Source organism: Serinus canaria, chromosome 1 (genome assembly GCF_022539315.1).
Source record: "Serinus canaria isolate serCan28SL12 chromosome 1, serCan2020, whole genome shotgun sequence".
Classification (NCBI taxonomy): domain Eukaryota; kingdom Metazoa; phylum Chordata; class Aves; order Passeriformes; family Fringillidae; genus Serinus; species Serinus canaria.
In genome coordinates, this window is record NC_066313.1 from 24848337 (window position 1) to 24868774 (window position 20438).

Genomic DNA, 20438 nt, shown 5'->3' on the forward strand with positions numbered 1-20438 from the left:
ACGGAAGAGCCAATGTTTGTGAGTTGTTTGGTTTTCTTTTTTAAACAGCTTTGGAAGGAGCACACCAAGTGGAACAAAGCAAGGCAGCTTTCTCTTCTGTCTCTTCTGTGCAAACCATTATCTGCACAGAAGCACTCACAGCAGTGGCATTGCTGGGGAGATGAATAATAGGGCACTTCCTCCTGTCATACAACACCACTGAAGGCTATTTCCCCATTCAGTCCCATTTTCAAGGCCTTTAGTTATTGTTTTTATTTGCCTACAGGTTCTTTCCACCCCAGCTATAAAACAGAAACAGTCATGTCTTACATTTGTCCAACACACTGAGATCTGTGTGTGAATGTGCAAAGACTTTTTTTTTTTTTTTTGAAAACAAGTTGTGTGGCTTGTGAAAAATAAACCAAACAAGTGTTATTTTTAAAATTTTGTTTCATTTATTTGGCAGTAATATCCAAACCCCCCCCTGCTTCAAAAAATTACAAAATCAAGTAAAATAAGTGCACTAAGGAAACCTACAGAATACTGATAAATTTCACACACGTACAGGAGGGAATATAGATGGAGGAGTGGGACTTTTTTGTTTGTTGCTTAAATTTGGTTTTTTGGGAAAAACAAAACAAAACACCTTCCCTGCCCCTTGTAGTCTGTACAGCTATGGTCCCAGAGAGCAATGGCTGAAATTCAGCGCTTCCTTCCCCAGCAGCCAGGTCACCCTGCAGGAGTTAGTGAGTGACCAGCCTGCAGAAGCCTGAGCTTTGCTCAGTCTGGGCTGCCCTTCCCCTCTGAGCAGGGAGCCGAGATGTTTTGGTCCCCTTTGAGAACTGCTGCCCTTAGAACGGGCCCCGCTTTCCACCACATCCCTTTGTGGGGGCACAAGGAGGAAGAGGCTCCACAGGCAGCAGCCCTTTCCAGAGGCACTGTTGCTGCACTCCCAGCCTTCTGCCCTAGGCTGCCCTGGGATCTGTTGTATGGCTTCTCGGAGAGCTCCGCTTGCCGGAGACCGTCCCTCTGCCTTCAGTGCAAGAGCAAGCTCTGTAAACCTCAGCTGCCAGCACACATCACCCCCATCCACATGGCTGCACAGCCACAGCAGGCAGGAGGGGACAGAGAACTCATCACAGTGCAGCCTACAGAAGCCCTGAAGCCGTGCATTCGCCTCTTCTTCCTGCACGTGCTCTGGTTTTCACAGTTCGAGATTTTCCTGACTGAACAAGATGTTATCCCTGTCCAGGGAAAGCCTTTAAGGCAAGCTGTTGTGTTTTCTCTAAGGCACTTTAACAACCCTAGCTGGAAGGAAGTGATCTGGGAGGCACTAACTACCTTTTAGAGCAGGGCTGGAATAAAGCAAAACATTATTATCAATGTTCCTGTGACTCCAGATCCAGCACATGAAGCCCTTTCACTCATACTCTCGGGAAGGAGCTAGCCTATGTCTAATGGGTGCTCCTATTTCACCACCCACTTCTTCCAGTGCCACCAGAACACAAACAATGACTCTGTCCCAGTGTAGCATTGTCCACATTACCCTCAGCTCGTATGGACTCATTCCTCTCACCTTCACAGGTGACAGCTACTCAAATCCAGGCCCTCACGAGAAAAAAAAGCAAACAAACCAGTTTCCTGTATTTATGATGCCAAAACCTCGATGCCAGGGTACATTATAGCTCTCACTGGAAAAGTGGCACTATGCCAAAGTCAGTGGAAGTCCTCTGGCTTCACATCAGGAAAACAGCTCAAAGACCAGACAGCCTTTAACATATCTGGCTCATGGGAAAGAGCACAGGAGGGACCAAGCTTTCTTCTTTTCCCGTACTTCTAGGTACCAGCTCATTCCTCCTCTCCAAGGAAAGCACTGTGCAAGAAGGGGAAGGTTGGGACTGAAGTCCTGCCGATCTTCACTCAAACCTGACATGCTTTTGCAGATACAAGTAAGCAATAGGGTCTGCAAGATACACAGCAACAACTGCTGAAGTTGCTCACAAACAGAAAGATGGAAGTCACAAGCAGTCGATCAGGGCACATGCAGCTGCATGGGAAGCACAGCACAGGCGTGAAGGTGTGCATGAAGTACATTTGACTGCATAAGAAAATCAGCTGGGCTTCAGGCTACAGAGGTGACTATCAACAAAAGAGCATTTCATTTACATCTAGGACCAATGCTCTGAGAAACATGTGGGATGAAACTGACCCATGAAGGAATGTGAGAGTGGTCAAAGGTAGTCTGATCAATGACATTGAAAAATGTGTCAGTAATGAGGCTTCCAGCCCTGACTCCAAACTCATACCTGGAATCAAAGAATAATGCTGCTGCCTCACCCCAGAGGAAGATGAAAAGCCCAAGATGATGCCAACAGCACAGCTAAACAGTTTTCTACACAGTTAAGCTTTTTAAGAGACTGTACTAATGGGATTGCTTGGTCCCTTTGTCTCTAGACTGTTTTGAGCAATTTAGAGAGGCACGAGCACAGAGTTTGAGAACATGGTCAATGCTAGCTACGAGAGTGAGAGCTAGAGAGCTGCAGTGGCAATCTGTGTCTGGTGAAACTAATTACATCCAACCCTGTCTCTTCTTCCCACGAGGGACACTGCTGTCCCCCAGCTGGGAAATACCTGGTAGTGCAAGGCTCACAATTCGCCTGTGATGTTTGTGGCAGCTGAGCGCAGTGCAATACAAACTGTGCATGGGCATTACAGCACTGTCAACAACAAAAACCCACACGCTGGGTTTTCTTGAAAGATCTAGAGCTACAAAACTTACAAAAGCTGAATCACTACCATAGGAAATAAAATAATAAAAAACCCAAAACAAAACAAAACAAAAAAAAAAAAAGGGGGAGCCAGCATGTGAATGTGATAAGAAAAAAAATATGATAGCACCTCTAAGGAGGGGGCAGGGAGAATAAGAGTGAGATGAGGTCAAAAGGAACCATGTTTTGTTGGAGCCCACAATGTACTGGAGGAGCAGCTGGGGACAGTCTGGTGGAAAGCAAGGAGGAATGTGCTGGACTTATGCCAGCAGTATGGTACCATGACTCCCAGATGTCACACCAGGTTGACCAGCTTTGAGGAACTCGAAGCAAAGGGCAAGGTCCTTGGATAGTGATGCCCTGCAGCACACGTGTTCAGCCACAAAACTGCCAGGCCTGTATTTCTGCAGCCAAGGGTGGTGCTGACCATTGTATTGACTGAAGACCCCCTTTTCTATCCAGCACAGACCTCCATCCTTTCCCCAGATCCAGAGGAACAAGAAATCCCTGTTAGATCTTGGAGGGAGCAGCTGTCTGCTCTGGGGAAGGGCCCCAGAGACTGCTGTAAGTCCCTCCTAGCCTTCCAAAGTCCCAGCAATGAAGCTCCCTGAATAGGTGGGCTCTGCTCCCCTTTCCTGGCCCCATTCTTTGTGTATTACAAAACAAATAACCCATCGCTATACATGTAAATATCTGTGACTGGGCAACTGTAGCAGACACTTGTGCATACTGAGATCAGCATTGGAGGACAGGATGGTAGGTTGGGCCCATCCTCCTGGGCTCCTCTGCTGTGGAGGCCCCTTACATCTCCTTGGTGCTCATTCTCTTGGTCTTCTCAGCTGTCTCCTAGAGAAAAGAGAGCAGAGAAGTGAAGCTCTGCACTGACACAGGAATTGGTAGTGCTCTCAGGTCTTTGGTCCATCCACAGGCAGTGCCAACACTGGCTTGTATCTGAAAGCCCCACACCTGTATTTGTCCCCACAGGCAAGAGATTTACTCTGCTCCTCCTTCTACCTCTTACCCCCTTCTACTTCTTCTAGAAGTCTCCAAGTGACAGAAATAGAAGGAACCCATCTGGCAAGGGGAGGCTCAGTGCAAGTAGACCTTCCCAGCTTCATGCTGACCTGATGCTTCTGCAGTTCCTGAACGTATCTGGCCATCTCCTCCTCAGTCAAATCTTGATCAGGTCGGTGTCTCTGAGCAGGCACCTTTTCATTCCTCCCTGGAAGCAGAAATGGAGTTTAGTGTTTCACAAATAGGGGATGCAAATTTCAGATGCTGAACCCTGAAGAACAAAGAGAGGCAGGTCAGCCACAGTATTATCCCTCAAGCTTAGGAAGCCTGTGCTGGAGGATGGTGTGGGTTGGCTTCTTAGAAAGAGAACAGGCCTTGTAGCTGCCTGGGACTTCACAACTTGGGTGTGGAGTCTGTCCCTGTCTCTCCCTCCCATGTGACTGATAATAAAGCCACGTAGAAGAGGCTGCATATTATTGAAAAGAAACCCCTCTAATTAGTTCAAACATCTTGGCCTCTTGTAAGGAATAAATGGGAGCTCAGTGCAACCCAAGTACAATAACTGATATCTAATGAAGAGGTAATTTTGCTCAATGAAAATGTAAGTTGCTGATGTGTTTGATCTGATTCTTCAGTTTCATTATTCCTCTAACAATAGCCTCTAACCCCTCTGCTGTTCTGACACAGGCAGAAAGTCAAGAAATCGTTATCCCATTGGATGCTTCTGCCATGGATGCAGGGAACAAAGTAGGCAGCAAGAGCAGGTGTTGCATAGCAACTTTGAAGGTTGTTTCTGGGGAGGCAACAAAAAGAGTCTCTCATTCTGTTGCTTAATCTATGACACCTATACACAGCTCCTCTGGCACCTCTATTAATACTACAGTTGTCTTTTCTCAGGTGAGTTCCTGCTGCTACAGCTAAGTCTGAGCTGAGGTGATCCTGAAGCCTCTGCTGCAGAAGATCAGATAAACATGAGAAGCTCTGTACACACTGCTGCTGTTTCCCTCTCTCCTACTCTGCCCAAGCTACTGACTATAGATCTGAACCAGTGTACTCCTGGCCAGTCCCACATAGCACTGAAATAAAGCTCCTGCAAGGGCCTGGTTTCAAGGGAAGAAGGATATAAAAATGCAGCACGGGCTGCGTTTCTAGGGGAGAAGGCCAGAGAAATGCTGCACCATGCTGGGAGGATGGATGTGGCTCCTTGGGAAGGACCCATACATTTGCCAACACAGGGAAAAGGTGGCATTCTACTGGCCCTGAACTGTGTGTGAGAAGGTGAAACAGAGAGCTGTTGTTCACAACTGCACCATGACCTCTCACAATTGTACCATGGCTGTGCAAGTTTAAGGGCTTTCCAAAGGAGGAACAAACCACCCTCCCTTACTATAGCACCACCTCCCTTCGTCAGCATTATTCTACAGTTTCTGTGGCAAGAAGCTAAAGTGCTTTCTTGGCATTGGATGAAGGTTCCTATATCCCCTCTTGATTGAGACAGGATCCTAGATCCTGTTTTACAAATTCCATAAACACAGATACAGTGAGGATATGGACACATATACAGGAAAGCTGACTTGCTCACACCTACACATACAGTAGCAGCCAGTGACCTATTTGGTTTGCATCAGCTGGATGCAGAGTAGCTCTAGTCTGGAAGATTTAGTGCTGAATTTTCATGACACCAGATCCAAACTACAAACCCCAGCAGCAGTGACTTCTGCAACAGTACCTGCTTGGGTTTGTTTGACTAACATGGAACAAGAGAGGGTTATGCAGAAACCAGCCATGGAGAAGCTGAGGAAAAGCTGGAGAGAGAACCCTGGATAGCTGGTGCCTTTGGGAAGTCAGAGAGTGAGAATTCTTTTGTCCAAACCCAAACACAGTAGCTTTCTGGAGAGCATACGGACCCTCGCACGTCATTGCGGTGCACACCCAGTTCCCACAGGCACAGACGCAGCGGTTGCACTCCACCTGGGTCTCTGCTCCATCCTCATAGGTCTCATCTTCCAGGGCACACTCTGAAGAGGCACAAAACAAGGGCAGTGCTTGTGAGAGAGCGAGCAGGCTAAAGACAACATACTTTGAAGATGCCTTGAGAGAGAAGATGAGGTTGAAGCCTTCCTTTCCCCAACCACCAGAAGTTTCCTCATGACTAAAATATTCATGCTGAATTTGGTGAGTGAAATCAGCCAAAATATAATTTGGGAAAGTCAAAGCCTTTGCTTTTCTTCCTCAGAAGAACACATTTCAACTTCTCAGTTGCAAATGAAATCTCAGCGTTGGATTTGTTTGAATTTCTTCGTTACACAAAGAAAAGAACCGCTGAAACAAAAGCTGATTATTCTGATCAGGTGGGGATAAGTTGGGGAAATGATTTGGAAGTATAGTGAACTTTGAGATGGTCCATCAGGGAGGCTCTCTGTGTGAAAGGCAGAGCATAGCAGGACTTTGGTCTGACTTTCCTAAGTTATCCGGCCGTGAACTCCTCACATGATTGACCTCTGCACTGTCAAATACATGCCTTGACCTTACAAGCATAGCATACCCATTCAACCTATGTCCTTGCTTCCAAAATCCAAACCTTTCTTATTACAAGAGCTGCAGGAGCTCTGGGACAGTAAAAGCAGTACTTTCAACAATGCAGGAACAAAGGGTGCTGTTGTATGAGAGGCAGGCTTATATTAAAATTATTTCTGGCCATGGAGTTACAGCACCCAGTGTCTGGCCTGAAGCTGATCTCTTTTTTTTCCTCCCTTCCCAGGACCCCTCTTGTTCCCCAAGATAAGTGAGGAGTTCCTACTTTTCTCTGGTGGGTTGAAGGATGGGCTGAGGCACTTGAGAAATTCATTGAAGCTGAGCTTCCAGTCAGCATTTTCATCTGACAGCTCGATGAGGGCATCTACGCAGAGTCCCCTGAAAGGAAACACAGAGGCTTGTTCTGCACAGGGCTGTGCTAGGCCAGTCCCTGCTCTACTGTCTTCAGAGCGCAGGTGACTAAAACCAGTAATAACTAGGGAGACTCCAACATGTCTGGCAGAAGTGGCTTCTCCAAGGAAACCTCATGGGATACAGAGAAAAGAAAAACAGTCACAAAATACTCTCTGTCTGGCAACAAACTGGGCAGTGGGGGGATATGCAGAACAGCAGGAATGGGACATCCACATTTGTTGACATCTACATGCTGTCACACAGGTAGAGATGCAAGCACAGCATAACCACAAACAGCCTTTTTTTCACACAGTGGCAGACAAAGAAAGAGGGAAACCTCTCAAATTATAGGCTGTGTATGAATGGTGTTTTCCCACCATCTTCCTTGCACTGGATGTAGGTATTAGGCAAAAGGTGAGGGCAGTCCCCAGGAAAGCTAATTTATTAGGAAATAGAAAGAAGATGACAAATCTTCTGTTACCCAACTCCCTTCTGGCTGCACAAGTGCTAGATTTAGGGCAAAAAAGGATTGGAATATGTGCCTAACATGAAGGGTAGAGATAGGACTGCTCCTCTTGTGTGTTCACACCCATTTAAGTTGGAAGCCACTTTATACACAGTTAACCCTGTCAGTGCAAGCCCTAGCTGAGGTTTACCATGAGTGCATTTCCATGTTCCATTCTACCACATCTGCCCCCCTGGCCCTCCCTCTGGTACCCTATCCACTGCCCACCTGAGCAATTTGTTGGTCTCCTGGTCCATGTAGGTGGTGATGTTGATGGCAGTCTCATTCTGCTCCACAAACTTCAGGAATTCAGTGGAGTCCAAGCGAGAATCACCATCATCAAAGCTCTGTAGGGGAAGATGGGAAGATGTGAGAGGCTCTCATTTATCAGTTCAAAGTACTCCTTCCTTCTTCCTCTTCCATATGTATATAGCATTTTGAAGTTTTAGTGAGACAAGTTCCATTATGCCTGTTTTTCACAAAGAAAGAGGCTCAGAGAAGAGCAGCAACGTATCCATATTAGCCTCAGAATAAGAGAGAAATGATCCTAGCCTTGTTCTCACAGATAAGATACACTGCCTCTCATTCATCTCCTGCTGCTTGATTTATGGCTCTAACCCTATTTCTTCTCTTTGTTTCAGCCAGCTCTTAGCTTTCTTATGTACCTCCTGCCTTAAAGCAGACCAGCTGCATTCAAGGAGGTGTCAGCTTTCCAATATGTGTAAATCCAAAGCTGTGCCTGGACTCTGACAGTGACAAAAGGGAAAAATCACAGGAAGCAATTTTCTGCTGATACCAGGAAAAAAATTTAATGCAATAGCACAACACCTCACCATCAACTTCTTAAGGTCCTGACAAGACTCCTGGCATTGAAGAGCAGTGTTTTTAGCCCCAAAATCCTGGCTGTACTCCCAAAGAAGTAATTGCATTTTGCTTTCCTGTTTGGAGATGTGACACCTCAGTGCTGGGCACTCAGCAGGAACTGCTGTGCCCCCTCAGAGACAGCTGCATTGCTGTGAGTTGAAAATTAATCCTGCACACAGACTGCTGCCACCTAATTTTTGCTGTGTGATTGGGGCAGGTCACTGTGGCTCCTTGCACAGTGCTCTCAGGAATGCTGGAATAGACACTGCCTGTTGTTACCTCTGTGTGTTTCAGGAGGATCATCTAGGGCTAGGGAAATAATCCTGTGTAACTGCTCCACATGTCATCTTCCACTAGACCTTGAAGCCTCTTGTCCTGTTTTTTATTGTGAAAATCACTGCAGTTCTCTTAATGACCCAGACTGTTAAGTGAGTTTTCATGCCCTTCAAAGTTATGGTCTACATTAAGGCATTCCCACAGAGATTCTCCAAAATGGAGCAGCTTCCCACTACTGCTGTTGCTCCTCTTGAAATAATGTCCTTCAAGGTCATGACCTGCCTGATGAACAAAGCACATCCCAGTGAGCCCCACAAGTCAGACTACCAGGAGGGAAAATAGCTTAATGCCACATCTACACACCTCCCCATCAAGGAGAAAAGGGAAAAGCTTCATTTCAGCTATGCCTCCAGTGTTTCCTACATGCAGGACAGGAATCAGGCCATTTGCAGGAATGCAGAGCATGAAGAGCCCCACAGCCTGGCATGACAAAATTCCTCCAGTAACAGCAGACACTCATTGCTGACACAAATTTCAGTGTGTTTGAAGCCATTTAGTTTGTTTTGCCTTGATTTGTCCCAAGTTCTTCCAAACTCTGATTTGGCTTTAAAAATGTTTCAAAGCTTAAAGAATAAGGTAGTTGAAAAGGTGGATTACCACCTTATAGAGAATCACAGAATCATTAAGGTTGGATAGGACCTCCAAGATCATTGAATCCAACCTTTGATTGAACACCACCTTATCAACTAAACCACAGCAGAAGTGCCACATCCAGTTGTTTCTTGAACCCTTTCAGGGGTGGTGACTCCACCACCTCCTTGGCAGCCAGTTTTCCCCAGCCTATAGTCCTGCCTGGGATTGTTGTGACCCAAACACAGGACCCGACACTTGCCCTTACTGAACCTCATACTTGGCCATGGAAATTCTCACTTTGGTACAAGCAGTGGTATTTCTTTGCCTAAGATCTCTCACCCAGTGTCTGGGATCAGTGCCCCAGAAAAAGTGGGACAGTAAAGAGAACATGAGGCTGCCTGCCTCTGAGCTGCAGCCTCAGAGTATCACCAGCACGCTGACAGGCGTGGGTACAGTGGGTGTGAACGGCTTGTGTGATGACAGTAGAACAAGCCTGTGGCTGGCTCATGCATTTCAGCAAAGCCCATGACCTGGGGAGACCCTGCAAAAGTGGCTGGGGACAGCACATTAGTAGGGAGAGGGACTGACACAGGACATTGCTGCTTTTGGGTGCTGGCAGGCACTGACAGGAGTGCCCAGAGCAGTGGATTTCCACAGACAGAGCAGCATTAAAGGCTGCAAATGTGAAGATGCTCTGTGGAGCGAGGGGACCAGCTCCTTTGTCTCACCAGGGGGTGCCATTGCCATGGCAAATTTGCTTGCAGTGCTAACTCCTGTCAGGCACCATTAATCTCTGGCTGTCAACAGCTCATGATTTAAATGCTCTCTCCTCTTCCCCACCTGCTCCTCCAGCTCCATCCTGAATGCTTTGAAGTCTCTGTCAGGAGCCAGGCATGAGGGGGAGGGACACAGCAGTGCATGTGGCAGGAGCATGGGAGAAGCTTGGGATCTGCTGGTTATAGAAGGGTTGCAGATGGGCTGAGGGACAGACTGACAGGGAGAAGGGAGGAACAGGATTATTGCATGGCCCAAGACTCAAGTGGCTTCTTTCACTCTGCAGAGCACTAGGGAACTGCCAGCTCTCAGCTACAACTGGGACATATTCCTTGAAGCCCCCATGTGTCCCTTATACCCATCTCAGCATGGCCTTGGGACTATCTAGACCAAAGGATCAGCAGCCCCTGCCACAGCTTCCTGCATTTCCAGCACTTTCACCTCTTTTCCTCTGGCTTTTTACCCCTGAGATTAGTTCTCTACTCTGCTACAGGCACATGTGGCTTGCCCTCTTCCTTTTCCCCCGGCCAGGTCAGACACCAGGAGTCAGAGATGCTCCACATCAGGTTGTCACAAGCTGTGTCAGTGTCTCAGTTGATGGCTGCTGCAGGCAGCCCATAACACATCAGGCTGTAGGATTTACCAGATCCCTCTGGTCCCCAGCTCAACAGGCGAATCACACACTGGAGCCTCTCAGCTGGGGGCACAGCAGCTGTTACGCAGTGACAAGGCAAGAAATGTTGTCTGGGCTTTGAGGCAGGTGCTGCTCTACTTGCCTTGAAATATTTGTCCAGGACTTCACTGTAGTTACTGCCCTTGGAGAACCACCCATCTGGGATAATCTCAGCTTCCAGCCACTGGATGACCCGGTGACGAAGCTCGTCCCTGTCCGACTGGTAGCAGACAACTGTAATAGGAAGACAGTGCAGCAGAAGGAAAAGCAGAGTGAGAGAAATCAGACTGGCAGGCAGATCACAAAGAGAGGACTGGAAATTAAAGCCAGCCAGCTCGCCCTGATGGCAGCTTGCAGCCCCTCGGTCCAGTCCTTGGAGTTACATCACTGCCAGATCTAAGCAGATGTGTCATGTGCTGAATAGTGGATGGGCCGTTGGTGACACCATGTGGCACGGCTGGAAAACAACACTCCTGCCAAAGCTCTTCCTTCCCATTCCTGAAGCTTGTGGAAGAACAACCCGGAGCTGACTCATCTTGGTGTGAAGAGTCCCAGACTGAGGGAGAAAGGTAACTGATAATGTTCCCAGGCTTCCCAACACTGCATAGAATTGTCATTCAGCTGTCAACCCTAAAATACCAAAACCTCTATCCACTGCAAGGGGGAAGACTAGACTGAGCAAGACTTTCTACCACTCTGTCTCCAAGACTTGAATTTTAGGGCCTATTATCTCAGGAAATACTGTTTCTTCAAAGCCCTGGTTTGTACACTCTGACTGGAAATGAGAGGGGTTCAGGTTGGGCTTGTTCACTCACAGTGCTTGCCAGTGTCACAGGTTTCTCCAGGGCAGTCATCACTTTGTGTGCTAGTACAAACTGTGCATTTAGAAACACAACTAAAAGCCTAGCTGGGAATTGTCACACCTGCCCAGTAGTCAGTGAAGCCAGAAAAGGAATCAGTGTGCAGTCATGTAACTTACACACACTAAGGATCTTCTGAATCCAGTGACTACTATCACAAACAGATGGAGAGATGAAAAAAAAAAAATCAGCTCTGTAGGGATTCTGCATGTTTGTACTTCTTTAAAACCGCTTTAGGGTGGTGGCCATGCTCTGACATGGTCCTTCCTCTTTAGTTTGTGTGAGGCTTTGGTCTCATCTGTCCTAGGCAGTTAAAGTTGATGATTATACAGCTCCAGTAGTTAGAGGGTGTGACTAGGAAAAGGCTCTCCTGATGACAAGCTATGGCCCTAAAATCCAGTGTTAAGTACACATGGAAATACATAAGGGGAGAAACCAAGCACAGGGAATCGAAGAGACTTAAAATGTAGGTGATTAGAGAATCATTTAGGTTAGAAGAGACTCAAGATCATCTTGTTGGCTGACGGTAGAGGCAGTTCAGCTGCAGCTCCTGACTCTTTGCCTGTGTACCCATTAGTTCATCACTCCTAAAGTAAAGGACACTTTTAAAAAGAGTGCTCCATCTCTCAGTCTGGGTGATGAACACAGTTTGAGTCCCTGGGGGCAAACTGGGTTTCATTGCACCTTGTCTATGCTGAGTCCCTGAGACATCCCAGCACAGTGAAAAGCCCAGGAGATGTATGAGCTCTGAAAGGTTACCCAAGAATAAAGGGCTGGGCAATCACATTTCAGCTGATTTATCAACTCAGGCTCTTCTACAGCCCATGCAGGATATGACTTTTACACAGAGCTCTGCACTCCCCCAGCACACCCTCTGCCCATCTCCCAGAGCATACAAACTCATACAGAGACCTCAGCCAAACAGGACACAGCTTCTTACCTGGACTTGCAGCTGGATTCTCAGACTTCTTCTCTGTTAAGGGAAAGACAGAAGAGGACATTTCTGATGCAGTGTGAAGCAATACAAATCTCTTCCCACCATGGGTAAAAGCAGAGGAACCTGGGAGTCTTTGGATATATGAGGGCCACATACATGATTGAGGGGCTGGAATCCCCTGGACCATGAGGAGATACTGAGGACAGTTTAGACTGAAGAATTGAAGGCTCAGGGACAATCTCATCAATGTTTATAAATCTGATGGAAGGAAATGAGGAATTCTGCACCAGACTTTTATCCATGGTATTCAGTGACAGGACAAGAGACAGTGGGCCAATATTTAAACATATGAAACTCTGTCTGAACACAAGAAAACCATGCAGCTGGTGTGTGTGTGAGAGTTAAACAGCTCCACTGATGAGGTAAAATCCTTGCTCCTAAAGTTATTGAGGTTCCTTAGGAACATGGATGATAATATTGTTTTTTGGAGTTTATCCTCGAAGCATGACTCTTCCTCAGCAGTTAAACTGAGACACTTACCTGGCAGAATCCAAAAGCTTAGACTGAGGCAGCAGGAGCAAAGGGTTGCCCTGCTCTCCTGAGTGCCACACGCCCAGAAGCTTGGGGAGACAATAGCTCCAAGTTCTCCCCACAGTCAAGGTGTCAGGGTTTTGAGTGCACTAATGAGGGCCTCACCTAGAGCCTCCATCCAAACTCTCTAACCGTGAACCATGAGGCTCCATTTAATATCTGATGCCTCAGCTCCTAGTCCTTGCCTGTGATTATTATGCTGTAGCCATGCCTGTCTCCAGCTCTGTTGCAGCCACTCTCTTCCATGGTCTGTTGATCTAGGCCCTGACCTGGTGACTGTGTTCCCACCTTGATCTCAGCCCTGCTACAGACTGCATCACTATGAGTCCTCTGGCTCTTGTCTGATTCTGGTTACCAGAATCATCAGCCCTGACTTCACAACTTGATTTCAGGCCTACTTCATCACTGCCAGCTTGCCTGGTCACCTGGACTCTTGCTTGAATCTGGCTACTGTTCAGAGGCTTGCCTTGCTTACCCCACTCAGCAGCTGTGGGACAAGGTCTTGGCTGGTGAGGCCTCTGCCTTGCCTTGTTATTGTGCCATGCTTCCCTTCCAACTCTTTGTCCCTGAGAGTGTAGCCAGCCCTCCTTGCCAGGGTTACCTTTGCAGTGGCCATCGTAATCCACCTGGATCTTGGAGCCGGTGAGGCAGGCGTCACGGTGCAACTCACAGTGGTTCAGGTACGTCTTGCCATTGCTCCCGCACACAGCCCTCTTGTGAGGCTTGCATTTCTGTGGGAGAGCCAGAGAACACAGCCTTTCACCTGCCTCCTTGGGACAGCTCGGTGAGTCCAACCATGCCCAGCTCAGGAGAAGTCCTTGGCATAGTCCCCTTGGCCCTGTGTTTGGAACAGGCTAGCTCACCCATCACCACCCCAGAAAAACCCACACAGGGAAGTCTGTGGGTGTGAGTTCAAAGGCTTCACTTTGTCCCAGTTTCCTTCACCACCAGCATGACAGGAGTCTTTCTGAAAGCAGACCTCTGCAGAGAAATCAGTGCTCAGCATAAACCTGCAACTGCTGCTCCATGTGCCGTGGCCATGCCTGCCCAGAGGTGTTTTTGTGCCTCTGGTCTCTTCCCTGTGCTTGCTTGGCTCCACTGCAGCTCTCTGCAGACTCTGCTCCACCCTTCTGCAACCAAATGGCAGAATAAGCCATCAGCCATGAGCAAACAGCACAGCCTACAGCAAAGGAAGAGTTCACCAGTGCCACTGTTCAGGCTGTGAGCTTCTCTCTTCTGTCCATTTTGGTCTGGCCAAGCCTACCCAGAGTGACAGATTCTCTTCCTACTAACGGGGCATTTCACTCTCCAGTGCCCAGGCTGGTCATGCCAGAGCTTCAAGCAGAGGGAAGGGGGAACAAAGAGCCACGTGGCCATTCTCAGGAGCCAGGCAGAAATGTTTTGAGGGCACGGAGCAGAGCGCAGTAGGGAGACATTGTGTCCCTACAGCTGGGAAAGACTCTTTTAATCATCTCTGACTCCCTGCTGGATAAAGCTATTCATCCATACAGCACTCTACCACAATTATTTCCATTTTACAAAAGCTGATTTTTAGTAGGGTGCTTGTAACCTCCTCAAACAAGGCACCAGTGAAGGCAGGCTGTCTTGGAGCTCACAGACCACTCCCTAGACTGCCCTTCAAAGCCAGCTGCACATCCATACCCCACTGGGCTTTCCCAACAAAAGTCTTCTGTGTGTGTAAAGACCCTAGGCAGTCCTGCAAGCAACACAGCTGTGAGTCCTAGACCTTATCTACCCTACAGGGCTCTTCCCCACACAACACTGGAAATAGTCCTGCTGTTTGAAGAGCCACTGTGACTTTGCAGCTGCTTCAAAACAGCCATAGCCTTATTCCATCATGGGATCCTTCCAGTGACAGAAACCCATCTGGGGGGTGATGGTGGTGACACCTGTCACAGACACAGAACCTGTGCTGCTCCCATACCTCAATGCAGAGGCAGGTTGGCTCTCCCTTCTCTGTCACTGCACATTCACGCCCAGCTCCACAGAAAACATTGGCACAGATCTTAGATTTGCTCCTTGGCTCTTCCTGCAAGATACAAAGTCAGAGACACAAAATACATCATTACCAAGAAGAGTAACAACACAGTTAAAAAAATAGCACATTTAACTGTTATCAAGACCAAAAAGGTACCACGGTGTTAAGGTGGGGGTGACAGAACGAGAGAGACATGACTTCAATAGATGGACAGCTCAGACAATAAGAAACAGCAGACACAAGAACAAGGGCTACAGTCCCAAGAATACAGGGTTTCCTTCGGGTCATTTCTGGAAAATCACCTGGGACAAGTGGAGCAAACATGAGCAAGAGGAAGTCTAGCATGAATGGCAAGAATAATTTTCTCATGTCAAGGACTGCTGTCTTTAAAATTTCTTTTCACAGAGGGTAGGAAGCAGAAATGTCTTTGCTTGAGATACTTAGGAAGAAGGTCAACATATCCCTAGAGAAAGGTACAACACAAACAGGCAGAAAAAATTGCCATCAGGCACAAGATAATGTCCTTGTCACAAAAAACTAACCCATTATCTTGCTTACACTAGTCAAGATCAAACACTTTAAAGGAAGACACTGTCATGGATGAGATAATTATCCAGTAATCCTCCCATAATGAAAATTCCTTCCTGGTTCCTGACAGCCTGCAGTTGACTTATGTCTTGCAGCACAATTTATATGCTTGACAGTTTTCTCTTAGCCAAAGTCATCACAAGTATTGTTGTTCACATAACTGTCAAATATTTTCTTTTTTTTTTTTTTTTCCTTGGTGTCCCACAGCATTCCTAAACTGGTGACACCCAGTGTGGAATAGTTCCATAGTTTAATCATGGTTTTGATAAAAAAAAAAAAAAAAAAAAAAAAAAATCCACTTACTTTTATCCATTTAATGCCTTTTTAAATAGACTTTTAAAAGAGAAGGTAGTTCCAGGGATCAGACTTTGAAGAGCCTGGCTTAATTCCCTGCTTTGTCATTAATTTCCTTTGTGACTCTCATTTCACCTAACATTTTCCACCTGTATGTTGAGTATCTGGTTTATGCCAGCCAACTGGCATCTGCAACAGTTTTGCATCAGAAAGAAGATTGAGGAATGAAGAATAATCAGTGAGATAAGTCAATCACATCTGCTGTGTTTCTTCCCTCTAATACAAAAATGTTTTTTCACCTTCTCATCGCAGTGTATTCTTCTACTCTGCTCATTTGTGGCATCTTTTTACCTCCATCATTTACTTTGGAAAATAGCTGATGAAAAAGGAACAGAATTTGTCAGAAGAGTAAGCATTATTGAAAAATGCTGAACACATTTTTTCCTCCTGTTTCTTCTTTATTCTAGTTTTTGTTTGTTTTGCTTTTAAACCACAATTTCACAGAGAGCTGTGGGCTGCTCTACTGAACAGCCCACAGAGACAGCCAGATCATTTTCTGAATAACCTTGTCCTGGTCTTCAGAATGGTTTGTTTGCTGGCCTGGTGCACAATTCATCAAACCTGAGAAGGTCTTTTCAAAGCACTGCAGGAGTCCCTCCAGGTTCACATAGTGACAAACATCTTTTGGATTCTCTGCAGGTGTTCCTATTTTGCTGCTTATTCTGTCAAATACAGTATTTGGACATGCCAGTCTTAGCTGAGAAATGTATTCCATGTCCCAGGTCTATTCTCCCCATGAAGACAGCATTACCCTTCTGCCTTTTCATCTGCTTTCACATTGTTTCTGAGTTACAAGTGACACACCATCCCTTCTACTGCATTCAGCTCTCTCTAGTTGCCTTCCAGTGGAGGGCTGGGGTAAATGAACTGGGCACTTCTGGGGTGGGATGGAACAATGGGAAAACTTCACTGCACAAAGCAACCTCGTGCAACTCGGGACAGGGAAAAAAGAATAGCTCTTTTTGCAAAATGCACAAGAAAAACCCAAATTGTCCAAGGCTGGAGTCTGACTTTGGGCACTCACACACCTAAAATGCAATGTAGCTAACAAAGTGCTGATCCATTTCAGGGGTTTTGAACAACTTGTCAATCCCTTCAAGCAGTCAAAGACAGAAAAAGCCAGCTGGGCACAGCTTTGACTGGCCACCCAGTGAAGTCTGTAATCCAGGTGCCTGGCAATAGATGGCAGTACTCTGCCTCTCCCTTGGACAGGCAGGACTGCCAGCAGCCACCTTCCTGTCCATGCCCTCCAATACCAAGCCTGGCTTTTAGTTCCTGGCTGGGACTTAGGGCACTGCTATAATGCAGCTGGCCTCAACAAGCATCTGCAGTGCCCAAGCTCAGATTGCTGGACTCCTCTCCCCAAGGGAGATCACTTGGAAACCCAGTCTCCAAAGTGGCCATCCACAGCTCCCTCCCTGGTAGTGCTAAAGCCCAGGAACCATCCCACAGCTCTTCCACTGGAACTTGGGCTGGGGATGCTGGCAGCATGACATCACCAGAACAGTTTCTAAAGACACCCTGCCACCTGGCTAGAAGGCCACATTACTGTGATTTTTCTTATTAATCAAAGCAATACAATTTTCTGGTTGCTCTTTCTAATTGCCTTAAGTTGCCCTAGGCTGGCAGGGGGTTGGGGCTGATTGCCACATTCCAGCATGTCTTTCTCCACCTCAGGATTCAGCCAGAGGAAGAAATGAAGCAAGCTGCTCTGCCTGCCTGCCCTCTCACTCTGGTCCAGGGTTTCTCAAACCCAGCTGTGGCATACCACAGGGTGGGAGCTCTTTTTAGCAGCTTCTGGCTGCCTTCCCAGCAAATGTGGGAGTCTCCTGTGCACAACTGACAGTGTAACAGGAACAGAGGTGGATGACTGGATGAGTACAGTGGGGGTCTGCAAATGAGGCTTTATTATCTCCCAATTCTCTGGTGATCTCCCAGAATCAACCAGCCAAACTGGTTTCTTGTGACAGGTACTCTGATCTTACTTTGGATCTTGTCATGTTTGCTTTTTATAAAGCTTCACCTGCTGGAGTCATGTGAGTGAGGATGGCAGCTGCCACTTTAATATTAAATAGCCCATCCTTGCACCTTCCTTGTAAAAGCTTAAAAATATAAACCACAAATTTTTAAAATTTAAAATTTAAAAAAAAATACTCCACACTGTTTCAACATCATTGCCCTTAAATTAATTAAGATCAGGATTTGCTGTAATCACAGCTTTTACACTGCTTTGTCTCTGAGAGCTGCTGCTGCCTTTTCTGTCATCCTGTGCTTGGGAAGTGTCACCTGTTCCAGTCCACAGCGCGCGCGGGCAGGCGGAAGGGAAAGAGCAGAGAGTTGTTATTAATTGCTGCATGGTGGCATTCCCACTGCGAGCCTTGGCAAGGCAGTTCCTCTCTTCTGCCTCGAGTGAGGTGCCCAAGCTCTCTCTCTCTCTTTCATGTACTCCTCTGCTGCCCAGAGAGCAAGTGGGAAGGTGTAAAAGCAGCCAGGATGAAGCCAGGGCAGGAGCGCCTGTGCCTTTGGAAGGTCTGCCACAGCACAGAAGCACTCTGACTCTTCACCCTGCAGGGGCACGACCTTCCCAGACATCTTCTCTGGCAAAGACCATGGAGAAAGCTGTTCTCAACAGCTCAAGGGCCAGAAATTCAGGGCAGCTGGGTAGTGTCATGTACGCATAGCCCAGCTTGTCCACTGAATGGGGATGGGAATGCACAATGATTTTGGAGGGCTGGGAAGTATAACCCTGTGGATGAAGGTTCTTGCATGTTAACAGGCAAACACTAAGCAGAAGACCTGAGCTGACAGTGCAGAGAGTCACATGCAATGCCTCTGCCTCAGCTGTTGTCTCCTGAGGAGCAAGGAGGAAAAAGACATTTCCAAGGCACCCGCAGGCGAGAAAGCCAGAGGCAATGCCAGCGGTGAAGGATCACCATGGCAACCAGCAATGCAGGGCCTCAAGGTGGAGAGCTAAAATTAGGCAGTGGAAAGGGCTGTTTCTCATCTCTGGCAGCATCTGGTGCTGAGAAGTTGGACCCCCAACACAGAGTAAGCACAGACATCCGGAGCATTTCCGAGTCCCTGCCTGCACCCGGCTGTCCAGGACCGAGTGTAACTTGACACACCACACAGTGCCAGGTCTGCACAGGATCCCAAGGTCCTACCAGGTGCTGTGCCTGCTCTGCACTGGTGGGACTGCATGGAAACAGGTGCAGTGTCTGCAGTGAGATATGAGTGATTGTACACATGACAGAAAAGAGGTATCACGGCTTCTTGCCTTTGCAAGGGAACTGCCCGCTGCAGCTCTCCCTTGGCTGCCTCCTCCCCTGGCCCCTATTGAGCCATGACTGTCTGGTGTCCCTTGGTGGGAACTGGGACTTTCCCAACCAGCCTGTGAAAGTTGAAACCACGAACAATTCAATGACAAAACACCTCTGTAAGGAAGAACAAGCTTCCATCTGCAAAGAAGAGCTGTGCATGCAGCTCCATGTCCAAAGTGCCCTAGTGCCCGAAGAGAGCGGCAGGGATTACTGCCATTATACACATTCTGGGAAAGAAGCAGAAAGATTGCCCTGCTGCTAGGTAGGGAGTTAATGTGCTTCACAACAACCTTTCATACTGCCTTGCTTTCTGCATATCTTTCCACATAAAATCTCCTCTTTGAGATCTCAAAAATCTTTTTCTCAGCATCCAATACTGCATTGGAGATATAGCACCTACTGTCCTGCTCCTATTGATACAAGTAACAACCTTTTCTGGTATCAGCAGGGAGGGCAAGTCTTTTCTCCTTTTGGCATCACTTTCTGGAAATACATAAAATTACTTGACCCCCACATAATGCTCTGTGCTGTTTGATGTAAAATCAGGGTTTTGTGGTTTTGCCTTGCGTGATGCGCACAGAAATCAAAGTGCTCTAAAGCTGGAGCACTGAAAACTCCTAGGGGAGGCCATCCCATGTATTATACAAACTTGAGTATTACACAGAGAAGGCAAAACTAAAGGGCACCAAAATGATGTCTGGGATTGCAAGACATGCACAGATTCTCATGCCTCAGGGAAGGCAGTAGCAAAAGCTGGCTGCAAGTTTTCAGATATAATCAGTACAATTCACAGTGGACTCCCCTCCATGCAGCAGAGAGAAATAAGCTGTGCAGCTACATATTTCTGCCAGTCCTCCCTACATCTTCACATCGACATCCCTTTTGCCTGTTCCCTGCCACAACTAACAGGGGACTAGGGATGTAAGGGATCTCTGAACATGCCAAGGTGCTACCCATAAACTGCATAGCCTGCATAATTTCTAAACCATTTCTAATCCAGCCATGAAATCTAGCACCTTGTCTGGCTGTTGTCTTGGCAATGTCTGCTTTTGAATGCAGAAAAATTTGGAAACACGAGGCAGTAGGTTAATGGTGCAGAAAGCTGAGATAAGCTATGTCTCCTGAATCCCAAACTTTCCTCCTCTCCTGTTGTGGAGATGGGAGGAAGAAGCACTATATTGTGCTGCAACATTCAAAAAGAGAGGGCTGGGCAGCAGAGCAGCTTGGGGGGGAGCCAGGAAAATTTAGCAACTCCTGTGCAGGGATGGCACTGAGAAAGCATTTAGCTCATGCATTTCAATCCGTTACCCAAGTGTTTCTCCAGTTCTGTCAGCAGCAGTGTCCTCCTGCAGACGTCCAGAGAGAGCAGATCCCA

The 20438-nt window shown here is 47.2% G+C and overlaps 1 protein-coding gene across 1 annotated transcript in view; it reads right to left on the reverse strand.

The window, feature by feature from the left end:
• Positions 1-411: 411 nt before the first annotated feature.
• The window catches only part of FSTL1 (follistatin like 1), a 51977-nt gene continuing 31950 nt past the window's right edge, over positions 412-20438 (reverse strand). Inside the window, exons 3-11 of the mRNA XM_009102591.4 lie at positions 14748-14852; positions 13404-13533; positions 12215-12247; positions 10518-10648; positions 7423-7541; positions 6562-6674; positions 5669-5779; positions 3872-3969; positions 412-3593 (exon numbers count right to left, since the gene is read on the reverse strand). Of these exons, the coding sequence (XP_009100839.1) occupies positions 3549-3593; positions 3872-3969; positions 5669-5779; positions 6562-6674; positions 7423-7541; positions 10518-10648; positions 12215-12247; positions 13404-13533; positions 14748-14852 (885 nt within the window). The 3' untranslated portion in view covers positions 412-3548. The remainder of the gene's footprint in view (positions 3594-3871; positions 3970-5668; positions 5780-6561; positions 6675-7422; positions 7542-10517; positions 10649-12214; positions 12248-13403; positions 13534-14747; positions 14853-20438) is intronic.